General features: G+C 38.1%; 1 protein-coding gene across 3 annotated transcripts; it reads right to left on the reverse strand.

Annotated features, from left to right (window-relative positions):
- Nucleotides 1–2,980: 2,980 nt before the first annotated feature.
- Nucleotides 2,981–9,402, reverse strand: LOC114731939 (oxysterol-binding protein-related protein 1C). 3 transcript variants are annotated; one of them, XM_028919196.1, is made up of 10 exons: nucleotides 8,520–9,402; nucleotides 7,684–8,040; nucleotides 6,409–6,508; nucleotides 5,685–6,130; nucleotides 5,414–5,569; nucleotides 4,963–5,130; nucleotides 4,750–4,890; nucleotides 4,152–4,382; nucleotides 3,870–3,983; nucleotides 2,981–3,327 (listed from the first exon to the last, which is right to left on the reverse strand). In XM_028919196.1, exons 1-10 carry the CDS (start codon nucleotides 9,030–9,032, stop codon nucleotides 3,160–3,162), a joined length of 2,394 nt encoding a protein of 797 aa, XP_028775029.1. In that variant the 5' UTR covers nucleotides 9,033–9,402; the 3' UTR covers nucleotides 2,981–3,159. The 3 variants fall into 3 exon arrangements, with proteins under 3 accessions (XP_028775029.1, XP_028775028.1, XP_028775030.1); XM_028919195.1 differs by having other exon boundaries at nucleotides 5,685–6,133; nucleotides 8,520–9,401; XM_028919197.1 differs by lacking the exon at nucleotides 8,520–9,402 and having other exon boundaries at nucleotides 5,685–6,133; nucleotides 6,409–6,504; nucleotides 7,684–7,757.
- Nucleotides 9,403–14,144: the final 4,742 nt, after the last annotated feature.

Here is a 14,144-nt window from a genome sequence, read left to right on the forward strand (position 1 = left end):
ATTATCCTGAACGGTCCATGCCATCGAAACCTGAAACTGGACATTCACAGCAAGTTGAGGATCGAAGTAGTAATTGGTGGAGAATGGAGAGGCAGTGACAGGGACTTTGAAGGCGCGAAGTGCGCAAGAGATGTGTGATTGGTGAAGGAAGAAAAGGCTCTTTTTATTTGGCAGATGAAGTCTCCACATGCTATAATATGCAGCAATCACAATCAAGTCAAAATCTGCAGATTCTATCGTATTCAAAGTAACAGCGCATACAAACGACAGATTGGTCAAGTGTTGGAGCAACCACAATTCACCACCTATCCCCAGCCTCATACCTATGCCTCCTTGCCCAACATGTCAACTTCCAAACATGTTCTGTGCTCACAAACCCCTTATTTTTATCACCGCCCCTCTTGTCCATATGTTATTCTATTGGCCTACGCTAAGAATTCACATTATTTAACTTGTTCCCGCCTCTTATCTTTCCCTTTCCTGTGTTTCTACGCCTCCTAGCGCATTAAGTTTTTCATTTTCCACCCGCCTCTTTGTATCTGAGTTGGAATAATGAAGATTTGGTTGCAGAAAAATGAGTATAATGTCTGAGAACTATTGGGCCTATCTACATGCATGCACATAATGAAGGCATCGTTGTCGCAGGACGTTCTCTGAACTAACCTCAGGTTTGTTGACGAGGGGAAAAGCCTATGCTCAAGGTTCACACGTAACTAAAGACTCAAGTTTGATAAGATATCAGCCAACTTGTAAATAATATATACTGGTGCACATATTTTATCCTCATACAGATGGTGATTATTTTTATTCACCACAACAGGTGACTCCAACATGCATGGCATCCTACGTGGCAACACTATGGAGAAGAACACATACACATCAGAAGATGGATAGGAGATAAGGAGAGATTCTAGCAAGAACTATGGGTTTGCAAATCTGCAAGGATATAGCAGTATAAAGATTTGCTCAAAATCACTGGGATGGAGGGTCAAATCTGATTAGGAGAGATTGTGATCCCCATCGTCCACTTATGGCACGTATACAAAGAATTAGGTCCCTTCTTTGTCAGGTAGAAGTTGAAGTGAATTACTGTCCAAGAAGGCACGATCCAGTTCCAGTGTGCAGATATTCTCGCAAAGAACGCCCATTGTGAGGAAAGCAGTATCAGACTCCTTTTTGACGCCCAAGTTGCAGAGATTCTTATCTCAGCGAAAGAGATCGGTGCTACAACGAACTGAGATTTTGTACCCTGATTGTTTCCTAGCTTTCAAGCCTAGGCTTGCCTACAAAAAATAAAAAAAAGCCGAAAAATCCTTTTTTCCTAAACAAAAAATATTCAAATCACGGCCTTAGGGTACTTTGCAATCCCATGCATGTATGCATACATGTTATCAGCATGATTTTTTTAGGGGGCATTTTTACTTTTAAGCCATTTTCTCCTGAGGGCAGTAGGTATCCTAAATTATAACTGTCCCCAAACTATTAAAAAGGTTACAATATGCACCTCCATTAAGGTGGTTGGTTAATTAAAATAGCATTTTGATTTTTTACAAATCTAAGAAATAACATTAGTCCTATTGATTTAGAATTTGTGGGACTTAACTGGCATCAATTCTTTGAGAGGTTAGTTATTTGTGATTTTTTGGAGCATTTACTAAATTTTCAGTCAAGTAGTGTTCAACATAACAGATGCTCTACAAAGAGAAAACATTTAACAATTATTAATATTTGAGGGAAGATCCGCATCACTCATTCACTTGTAGTTTTGAATAGTCCCAAAAAAAAATTAATAGATCCCGTAAGGAGGCACTCGAGCGTTTTAATCAGATCTCCGCGTTATAAATTATTGCAATCACCCCACTTATAAGGCACGAAGAGCAGTGCTATTTTTAATATTCAGTCTTCACTCTGCTTTCTTCTTCTTGCAAATCATTGGGAACGAGAAAGTAAATGCATGCTATGTTACTGCTCTCGGATTTGAAAGACTCGCCGGATTGCTTCAACCATTGGCCTAACGGAAATCAAGAACTTGATTGATTCCCTATTTTTATAATAATTTGTTTTTCTTTTTTATAAAATTAAAAATTATCAGTTTTGAAAAAATTAAAAACAAAAATAATTTTTTTACGTTTTCTGATTTTCTGTTCTACAAGATCGTTTTTCTTTTATATAAAATCAAGCACTGCAAAAAAAAAAACAAAAAACCTCTTTCATCATCGGTTAAGCTCTTCCACCCCAAGTTTGAACTCACCACTCTACTGATTCAGGGTTCATTTAGAATGGCTCAAGGGGTGTTTGGTATAATCCAAAAAACACTTTTAAAAATTAGCATATTCATATACTATAAAATCACTTTAAAAACAATGATTTTGTTCCTAATCAAACACTCCCTCATAAGTGAGTTTTCAATAATGATTTATAAAATATAAAGTAAATATAGAATTCAAGTTGTATATGAACCGCCTGTAAGTGATTTAAATAAAACGCATTTGTAAAAGGTTTCAATCTAAGCCTCAATCTACTCCCTTTCTACTTGCCTTTTCTACCCTCCATTTTACCCAATGTTCTTTAAAAACAATTATTTCAAAAAATTTTGTTTTTTTTCTCACATGATAATTTGGTACAGTCATCCATACTTTCTTTATATTAAAATTTTTTTACAAAACTATTATAAGAGAAAAAATAAAAACAGAATTAAAAAAAGACAACCCTTTTTTTTCTGACCGTTTTTTATGACGGGGGTTGGGTTGGGCATTTTTTGTTGGTGGCTGTTGGGTGGGATTATTTACTCCATTCCCTTCAGCCACCTTGTGCACGCAACATGTACACTGTATGCAGCATTCACCAGGTCCCTATTCTATATCTACGCCCTTACTGTTATGGTGGTTTATGGATTCAGCGGCCAGCGGGAGCTTGCTCCCATGGGCCATGGGCCTGCTTAAGGTCGATGCGCTCTAGCTTTTTCATTCACTCCTTGTTACCCAATAAAACAAATTAATAATGATTAATGCGCACAAAAAAAGAATCGAGGGGCAAAAAATGGAGGGGAGATTACATTATTACATGAATATTGCAGGGCACAATAACTGCCAACTAGCAGTCATGGAGCACCCTTCGGACGGAAAAAATGGTGAAAAAAATTGAAAGAAAATTAGGCTCTCAATCAGAAGGATGGTCAGAGGGGATTCGACCAAAAATGTCAGGGCAAGATTCCCAATTTCCTCGTTCCCTGGCTTCCCAATACCCTCCCAAATAGCGGTAAGTGCCGCTTGCCTTGTCTAAGGCGAACCACCGTGGTTTCCAACCGCTCTCCTGCATCTTCCGAGCCTGCACGCCATTCAAATATACTTAAGCTCAACTGAATCCAAGTTAACAAAACTATTTTTGACCAAGTCTATGACCCATCACCACCAAGCTTATCTGTTTAACCCAATTTCCTATCACTCAAGCACCATATCGAAAGTTTCTAACCCGGGCTCATGGCATCCTTGTAGCTGCTAACCACGGAGGCAACCCAGTCATCTAGTGATTATCACACACTCACAAATGGAAATTGCCCCACTCGAGCTTCTGCTAAATGATCTAGCGGGTAGAAAAGGACAAAAATAACACTTAATATTGACTCTAATGATAAATTTGCTCCGAATGCAAGGACTTCTAAAAATGATTCCTGATTAAACATTGCGCCCTCACGAATCCAACAGTTAAAACAGTCGATTCCACTTACATAGATACCTTCGCCCGATTGCACAAAATTCAAGCGGGACAAAACTACTTACTCAGAACCCTGAGTGTCAATCCACATTTTTAACCAAAGACAAGGGAAACGGAGGGGTAAAACACAGAGATCATAAGGAAAAATTGATCACCTGGCGTTGCCGCTGCTCTAGTCGCAACTTTTCTGAATTTGCCATTTCATACTCCCCGTTTTCCAAGTACCTTTGGTCTGGCCTCAACCTGGAATCAGTTGGTGGCAGCTTCTCCTGCATATTGAATTAAAGTATAATTAAGAATCAATGTTACAAACAAATGTTAAACACAGGCACGCGTGCACACAAATAACTTTTTCAGTACTCTACCTTTCAAAGGAACAAGAAGAACAACAGATTACAAAACTTAGGACAGTGTCAAACGAAAACGAAAATACAGACCTTCAATCGAGTTGTCAGTTCATTTAATGTGATGGCAAAGCGAGTGAAATTATATCTAGTAGGATACTTTGGAGGCTTGCTCCGCTTCCACAGGACTCGTGCTTCTGACAAAGACTCATAACCTTTTCCCTTCACAGCAAAGTCTCCAGAAATATAATGCATACTTTCATCCCATTTTCCAAAAAGGGTTGCCACTGTTTTTCCATTTTTATCTTCAACTATTCCATGCACCTTAAGAAAACAGTCAAACCACAATAAGAAAATCCTCCAGTTCAAAGGCTAATGTGGGGAGCGTATAAGTAACTAGTAAGAGTCCAAATGAAAGTTATAGCGATAAAGTCCATTGCTTTACCATTGAGAAATTAGTAGGGCTTTTGAAACTCAGTTCGTTTACAGAATCACACATAACTGTGAATGGTCGTTAATTAGATAACTTGCAGAAAGCTATTAGTTGCGTAAGAAGAATTACTTGAGGGAAATCTGAGGCTGCTATGCAATGCGTATGGACAAGAAGCATAATGAGGCAACTCACCCACATGCAAAGCAATAGGCTCATGCTATAACTGAGAAAGACAGCATTGTAAAGCAAATAGAGCACCTGGTGGGGATTTCGATCAATTATAGATTGCTCCTTGAATTTCAGTTTACATGAGTAATCTCCGTTTCCTTGTATACGCATTGTTCCATAGTGATCACAGTACAGCTTCCCCAATATGAGATTGTATATTGACGTTGTCACCTGACAGAAAAAGGGCAATCGAGATGAAAACCAAACCAAGGCAAAATAGCAATTGAAGCAGTTTAAATATACCTTACTCCACTGAAAAACTTCCCCATCATCAAATTCCAAAGTCAAAATACCAACAGGGTCAAGCTGAATTGATCGGCCCCAAAATTTGCTCTTTAAGTTGCTGTCTCCCCAAAATTTCCAACCCGTACCTTGACAGTGACATGCAACTACCATAGGGTGATGACTAACCTGAAAGAAAATTACATATTAATACTTTCTCAATAAATTGTAAAAACACAATTTTGCTCTTTGATGCCAAAATTATGCTTATTCAGTCCTCAAGTATTTATGCACTCAAATACACACCACAGCAACATAACAACTATTGGAGTTCTCACATTCTTCCTTTTCCCCTACTCTCTTTTCCTCACAACATTTCAATATCAACACATTGCAAACAAAGATCCAGCTAAAGTCAGCAAGGGAAAAAAATACACATGTTAGAAGCACCATTTTTCAAGGTTTGAATTACCTTCTCTGAGAAAAAACGAAGGCCTTTATCTGGGTAATCAGCCTCATATGTTTCCCCTAGTAAAGGATTAAATGGTTTGCAAATTCTTCCTTCAGTTGAGGCATAGCCGGATACAGCAAAAGCAGCCACGTTAAGAATCCTCATGAGGCTATTACCCTGAATGATATGTCCAATAATGTAAGTGAGAATGTTGCATCTATGCACTTTGAAAGAACTAACAGTGAGTAATGAATCCAAATAAATAATGGCATCATTTATTGTCCAGGATTACCCGTTTCCCCCATTCATATGCTCGATCCAGGAGATATGAGTACTCCATTTCTTCGAAACATTTTTGCAAAGACGAAAGAGGCTCATTGAAATAAACAGGAAGACATACTTTAGTTAGATCCTTTCCAATATTATCCTTAATCATTGACCAAAGACTGACGCCTTTTTCTTTTTCAATAGGGTCAGGCAATTTCTTGCGCCGTTTAACATAGGGATAGCTGGTTCCAACTGATCTTATTGATGGATCTATGTCCTCGTCTGACTCTATCGCATAAAGCCCTTCATCGTCTGAAGAGAAAGATGAAACCCTATAATCAGACCCATTACTTTTAAAAGAACTGGATGATAGAAAGTCGCGTGTGTCAAAAAAGGCATTTTCATCATCATCTGTTTCTTCCTCTGCAGCATCATTTCTCTCATTATAATCCTCAGATTCACTTGCACTTCCTTCTGGATTAAAAAAGTAAAAAGTGAAAACGAGAATTGCAAACGACACAATCAAATTATAGTTAGTTAGACTGAAATGCTTCTTCAGACTGATGACAAGTTGACTTTAGGCTTCCCGCTAATGGAGACAAGTCTTAAGGATTGTCCATGAAAGGAAATTCATAGGCACATCTAAACTAAAAGTAGGTTGAGTCTTGATAGATCAAGCAATAAACAGATTCCAGTAAGCTTAGGGTACTAATAACTGACAGTGAAAAGGGCATCATGCAAAAACTTACCGCTATACTTTTCATGCTTTAGTCTGGAAAAAGCCTCTTCATCATTCAACTGCCTTTGGCTCTCATCAACAACTGTATTCTCCAGATCAACTTTTTCTGTCTACAATAAAGCAGTATAAATGATAGTTTCTTACCACACTAGGAATAAGGAATTCACTCATACAAACAGTACTTAATAGAAAAAGAAAAGACCAGACCGACCGTCTGGTGTGACAAATGAAATCTTAATTTGGGCATAAGAGAAACCACGGGCAATTCAACAGGTTACGACATTTAGAGCCATCTCATTCCAGACAATATTGAAACATTCTTCTCTTCCACATTCAACTGAGTCCATCCCTATTCCCCCTTTCAAAATCTTTCTAGGTTGAAAATAAGAAAACTTTTCTATCTATAGCATCTATGGCTCTTCACCCACGATACAAGATAATTCCAGGTCCTCACAATGTATGCTAGAAGAAGTGACCTGCGTTTCCTTATTAAGGATTAGTGCACTTGCAAACAAACACCGTATTGAGAATTAAAACCTTAATCTAGTATCAATCTCATCAATAACATATAAAAAATATAAGAAGCCACACAGTTCACCGCTTAGCCCATCACGGGTGGGCTCTGCACAAATGCATGGGGCCCACTCTAATTATTTTGACAATTTGTAATCCATTGACCACCATGAAACAGACTTTTGAGTCCTTAACCAACAAATCAAAATAAGTTATTGCTGTACCCTATAGTCTGCAAGGCCTTCAACTGGTTTTAAATTTAGAGTGAGATAAATGAACACAGACACAAGTTTATGACAGTATCTCAAATTTTCTATGTGAGGAGCTGGATAATCCGTTGGGTATATAATAAATTGAAGGCGCGGACTCTGAAAACACCTAAACACTTTTGAATGTGGAATCAATTGTCTACCTACATCCACGAAGTAAAAGTAGGATGGGGAACCACGTGACACTGACACCATATTGATTAAAGAATAGAAAGAAGTCATTAAGGCGTTTGTTGTAAGGATACAGAAGCATGACCCAAGGGGTAAAAACAGCTTCATAAAACAAGAATCAGCCTGATACACTCTCATGAATCAGAGAAAAACCCCCCCTCCCGCGCCTTCTTCTATTACTATTAAGAAAGAAAACAGACACTCCCCGTTTGTTTGACTGAGAATTTTAGAGTGTTAAAAATGACAGCAATTTTATGTTGTAGCTGAAACCGATCAAGAGCAAAGGATGCCCTATTTATTTGATCCGAGTATCTACTTTTCACTAAACGTACCTCTAGTTGTCGTAACGTGTCCATGAGAATGAACTGCTTCTGCTTCAGCAGCACAAGCTGATTTTGTAGCGCTACAAATTCACTTCTCATAATTTGTTCACTGTCTTGGATGGCTGCCTCACTCACACCTTCTTCCTGAAGCCGTTGTCTCAGTTTGTCAGTTGAAATCGTTAGATAGTCTAACGGAGCCATCAGCTCACTGTTGGACATTCGCGGGAACATATCCTTCACTGCCTGCAATGCCTCCACCCATGCCACTCGATCTTCACGGGTCTCGGCCCTCAAGTGGAGTCTCTTAGTTCCAGTGAAAATGGAAAAACGCTTGTCATCCGACCTGCTTTCGCGAATAGTCGAAACCTACGGAAGAAGAGCTGACACTCAATAGAGAAGATAGAAAGGACAGAAATGCACGGAAGAACCGCCAGGAAACAGGACCCATATTCCCTGTTTTCGTAACACTAGAACTAGAATGGTACCCAAATCAACAAGTCCTCATATTAAATTACTATTTATATCCTCTGTTAGAATCGGTCAGGAAAAATGCTGCACAAAATTGATCACTCGTTCTGGTTCATAGCTGAAGAGGCAAAGGTTTATTTACTAAAAACGTCAGAAACGGGTCAAAAACTTCACAGTTTCATAATCAGCATTTTTGCTACGATGACCACAATCATCAATAGAACAAAATAATTGGAAGGAGAAGCAGAAATCAAACTACGCCCGAAACTGAACACCAAATATGTGTGTGTATACATATTAGTAAAAAGAGACGTAAGCAGGACAAATAAACAAACATGAAGCATGCAAGAATAAAATTTGTGACTGGATAGTAGAACCTTGAGATGGATTTCTCCAAAGGGCTTTCGTCGATGGAGGGACTGCTGATGAGAATTGCGGTTGCGCGAGATCCTTCGCATGGATTCTTCGCCAATGACCTTGGAACCCTTCTCTGTTTCTTTATTGACGATGATCTTATCGGGCCCGTGGATCTTATAGTAAGAAAGTACGCCGTCTTGAAGAACGAACCATCGAGGTCTCCAGCCTTTACCGTAATTGACCCACTTATACAATATCCCCGAGATTCCATTCCCGACCAAGTCATTGATCTTCACATCTACCGCCGGTTGCTGCTGCTCTCGCGGACTGAGCCGTCCATACTCGCCGAAGCCGTGATTACTAAGGGTGTGGTTGTGGTTATTCGAGCGGGGAATCGAATCGGATCGAATGGCAGAGGCAGGGGCGGCTGGGGGAAGAGGAGGAGGCATGTGGAAGCTAGGGAAGGGAGCAGGAGAGGGTTTGACCGGCGAAGACTGATCAGAAACGGCGGAGACGCAGCAAAAGGGATGCATTGGGAATTAATACGAAAGACGAACGGATTGGAGGGCGGAGGTGAAGCCGGCGGAGGCAGAGACGATCAGGAGCATCATGTTATAAGCGATCACGAGAATGGGGAGGGAGGAGTGCGAAGAGAGATTGGCGTGAGAAATGAGATAAAACGGTTACGTCTGAGGATAAGTAAACGATGGGTTTAGGAGGAATTAAGGAAGCCACAATGAAAAAGGGATAAAGCGAAAAGCAAAGAGGGGAGAGAGGAGAGGGACGGTTGAGAAGTCGGGACGGGGTGATGAGAGGGGAAAGGAATCGGAGCGACGGTGAGATGAGGTGGCTGGGGGAAGGAGAAGACGCAGACAAAAAGAAGAAAACCGCTGGGGGAATTGGATGCTCCTCCATTTTTTAAATACGAGGCGGTTGGTTGGGAAGAATTATGGTGACCCGAGGTCTGGATCGTGTGCGGAGAGCCCACATGCAGGGAAGAGCCGCCGGCTCCTCCAGATGAAGACACGTGGCCGTAAGTCAACAGCAAAGGTTCCATGTTTCGAATTATTGACTACAGATACCAGTTAGCGATTTGTTTTTTTTTCGGGAATAAAAACGAGACCAGTTATATTAAAATGAAGAAGCTCTTACAATGTCGTAATATGATAGGGAATCGGTAAGTAATAAAAACATCGATTGGATATAGAAAATGACTGAAAAAAAAAAAAGACACATTGAATGAGCATCCCATCCAAAAGTGTCACTGGAGTTGGAGTAAACAAGAGATGGATTTATCTTGCATGCGATGCGATGATGTGTTTTGATATGGTTCAGGCTGAGAGTTCAAGAAATATTACACGGTAATTGAGGCAGGCCAGTGTAACATCAATTTCAAATAGGAGACACACAAAATAGAAAAGAAGACTAGCGATTTTTGTTATTCCTGAATGCGCATGTATAATCCGCGAGTGTGTGAATCATTAGTTGTCATTATTGATCACAACACAAACATGCATGTTGTGTAATTTAGTGTTTAGGAGGAAAGTGAATAGGAAGAGAACACAATGAAGTGTGCGCAATATACACAGGATATCACGAACTCAAGCTCAATTATAATTTGTTTCTCATGAATAGGTTTGGAATTAGGCTATATATGTGACTTAACGAAGTTAGTTGGAGTTGTAAATGGGAAGGAAAGTAAGGGAAAGAAAGGCGAGGACGTGGAGATCGAAGGGCGAATGAAACTGATGATGCGGAGAGAGAAATGGGTGTACGGGTTATTAGGTGGGAAGAGGACGCTGTGAAGACGTTTTGTGAAATGGAAGCAAGTGAAGCCAAAGCCAATTATGAGACGTTATTTTCCATCCACTGCGCTTCGTCAAACCTTCTGTTCACTTCAGCCGTACCGTACGTATATATTTATGCACAGGCCTTTATTGTTCCCGTCTACGACGTAATATGCTTGTCGTCCTCAGTCCTCAGTCCTCACCCAATTATTAAATCCACCCCTCAGTTTCTGCATTTCTTTCTTTCTTTTATTTTAAAACTTGGAGCTCATTCCTTTGCTCGCCGTACATTCCACTGCATGCAATGCAATATCCTCTGCTCTCAGAATTTTCCCATACGGCCAACCCAAACCCAACAAATTTAAATATAGAAGGCGTACGTTGCTGAAATGATTGAACTGTAAAGTTGAGCCAAAGTGCTGGACCATTAAAAAAACATTATGAGAGCTAATTAGAACATGACAGGTTGCTCCCAACCAAGAATGATCTGTGAGAATTACGAATCACAGCTGCAACATATTACCTTTTGAAAATGAAGAGATGCGCATGCTCATACAGGAGCGGGTAATACAATTAATTAGTGCGTGGGGTTGGGGATCAATGGAGAAAGAGTAAAACGGGATTATTTATATATTCGATGCATGCATTATTATATTTCAGACATAGATCTCGCAATATTTTCGCACTCATATTCCGCACCACCACCACCACCACTTTGACTCCATTAAAGTATCCTTTTTTGTTGCATTCCTAAGTTTATTTTTTAAGTCAGGAATCATTTTTCTTATGTGTTTGTCTTCGCCTCCAAGGCAAGGCAGTTTCAGTACTGTATTTATATACTACTTTCGATTTTTAATATAAGAGTTAGTTTGACTTTTAATTTGGTCATAAATATAAGACTCTAAATACTCTGTCTCTCATGTTTATTCATTTTTTTCTAAGATAGTCATTGTTGTAATGATAATTATAGCTAATAAACTTTATTAACAGAAATATTTTATGAAAGACAATACCTGTTTATTATAAATATCCAACTTAACTAATTTTTTTAATATATTCAAATTAATTAACTGATTTTTATATTAAAGACCGGAAGTAATAGCATCGCTAGGTAGACTCCCACTGCCCTCTTCTTTTCCCCCATGCTTTTTAGAGGTTAACTAAATTAATTAATTAATCATAAGCACTGGGGTGACGCGGTCATAGTAAAAGGAAGGCGCGAGCTAAATGCGAGGTCGTGGTTAGTTGTCATGGAGGGACAGGTGTATTAATTATTAATACTACCTCCGGTCCTTAATATAAGACTTTATTTGACTTTTATTTTGGTCCTAAATATAAGACTATAATTCATTTTGTCCCTTATATTTATACATTTTTTTTTCAAAGTAGCCCTTCTAATAATGATAGTTTTAGTTAATACACTTAATTAGCAAGGATATTTTGGAAAAGACAACATATATTTAGGAGAAATAACTAACTCAACTTACCTCCTTAATCTCCTCAAGTTAGTTAACTAGCTCTTACAATTAGGACCGGAGGTAGTACTATACAAGCTAACTTGTCAATACTTTTTTTTTTTTGTCAGAAGAACTTGTCAATACTTTTAAATATTGAGGAGATTTGGCATGCATGCACGTATTGTCAGGAATACTATCATATATATATATATATATATATATATCACGTATTTTTGTATTTTAATTTTTTCGCACAAAAATTATTCCTTTTATATGTGTATGCAATACTTTTTATCAGACTACTGTTTGACATGCTTGAAGAATCATAGCACCGCCCAGATATCAAGGAGGTGTTTAGATAGAAACCAACCATGATTTCAAAAGTGTTTTTATACGGTTTACGAGGTAAATATGTGAGGAATTTGTCTTGTTTTACGGAAAAGTGCTTCTGAAACCATGGTTTGGAGAATGCCAAACACCCTCTAAAACTGACTCATAATGAGATTGGAGGGAATAATCAAAGATCATGTCGGTACATGTACAGTTACTGCAGCAAAATCAAGCGTGATGGCTTAACTTAATACCAGGGAACGTAGCCATAACGCGTGCTTTTATACTATGCTGGAATTGATTGATTTGTAGATGGAAGTGATGTAGAGATGGAAGAGATATGAAAGCTTTTAAACATATAGCAGTTAATGTTTGGAATATAATTATAGGATGGGTTGTGGATTGGGGGGAGGAAGTTAGTTGAAGTGGACGGAGGAAAAGGAACAGGTAGTGGAATTAATAATTGGCCCACACGATCGAGAAACTTGACTAATTAGTTTAATTTAGTTTGATAGTATTCGGAGACGGAAGATTAGATATATACTAATTAAGAAATAAGAGGATTAGGTGGGAATCTTAGAATCATTCTAATTACCAAGTCCAACGGGCAACTTTCCGGTTTGACGTATCCACTTATAAGTGCGACAGATAGATCCCTCGGCTTTCTCTGCTATTTCATATTCTGTAGCAAAAGCAGCAATAGAGCGAGAAAATTTCCCACCTTTTGTTTAGAATATCCCACACGACATCCGTCTCACACTTCACCTACGCTATTTGAGATACTCGTTTGATCAAAACAAAGATACACACACACAGAGAGCTGCTTTTTTTGCTTTAAGGAAAAAAAAAGTAGACACATAGCTCTGGTTTATTAATAAAAGGATTTGATAAATGAGTTGTATTGTTTCTGGTTCGTATTTCATGTGAGTTTGTTATAAGTTTTATAACCACGTGTTAGTTAAACCGTGATCTTCTTGGAATTTAAATCAATTTTGAAATTATATATATATCGGGCATTGACAGTGTATGTGAGTACGTAAGTCAACAATTCATAAGTGAATAATCAATAATCAATAAAAAAAATATAAACGTGGAACACATTTTTAATTAGTGCGTGTATTAAATATGGAAGAGAAGAGGGTGAGAAAAACGGTAAAATTAATAAGGATATACTCCTCTGGTCCTATTCATAGGATAGAGAATGTATTTTTTGTCATATTTATAGGACACTAAAAGAAATTTTTGTATGGATGTACAATTTTATCTTTTATTTATTATTGTATTGACTTTGTTTATATGAAATATAATGTATATTAAATAGGGATAAAATTAAAAAGTCATTAAATTTTAAATGAAAGTTAATGAAGTTTAAAGTTTTTTTTTATCTGTATGAAATATGCTGTATGTACCTTAATAAGATCAGAGGAGTATAGCATAAAATCAAACAAAGAAGATAAAGGATGACGATATCTTATAGTTTGGATCGGATTAAATTATATTCCCAATTCTAATATAAAACTCATTTTGTAATATATTTTATATTACAAAATGGGTTTTGTATCCAGAATTGAAAGAGTACTGTCCATCAATTAAATCTTATATTTGAACTTTGAAGAGTGCATTATTATTTTACTATGCATCAATCATTGCAGTGTAATTGTGGTTTTTGTTTTTGGTGTCGGGGGAGTGAAACGGCGAAGGGGTAATTAATAATGAAGAGAGAGGAGCAACTAAGGGAGGTTGGTAGAGAGGCAAGGAGAGAGGAATTAGCGAAACATGTCTGGGCAAGGGGAGGGGCCTCCCTCTCCTACCAGCCGTTACTCTCTGTTTTCCCTCCCATATCCCTCCTCCCCCCATAGCCATCAATACTCCTCATCTCACTATTTTACTCCTCCTCTCAGTTATTTTTCAAAAATAATAGTATATATTACTATTAATTTATTCACTGAATATAAAGCACGTTTATAGCAAATCCCCATATCCCCATTTTCTCCAAAGTTAAAAAACACCCGACTTCGATTCAATCTCTATGCAATCACAATTAAATTCACATAAGATATTCAATCTTTTT

Source organism: Neltuma alba, unplaced genomic scaffold, assembly GCF_004799145.2.
Source record: "Neltuma alba isolate B1F8T4 unplaced genomic scaffold, ASM479914v2 tig00012864_pilon, whole genome shotgun sequence".
Classification (NCBI taxonomy): Eukaryota; Viridiplantae; Streptophyta; class Magnoliopsida; order Fabales; family Fabaceae; genus Neltuma; species Neltuma alba.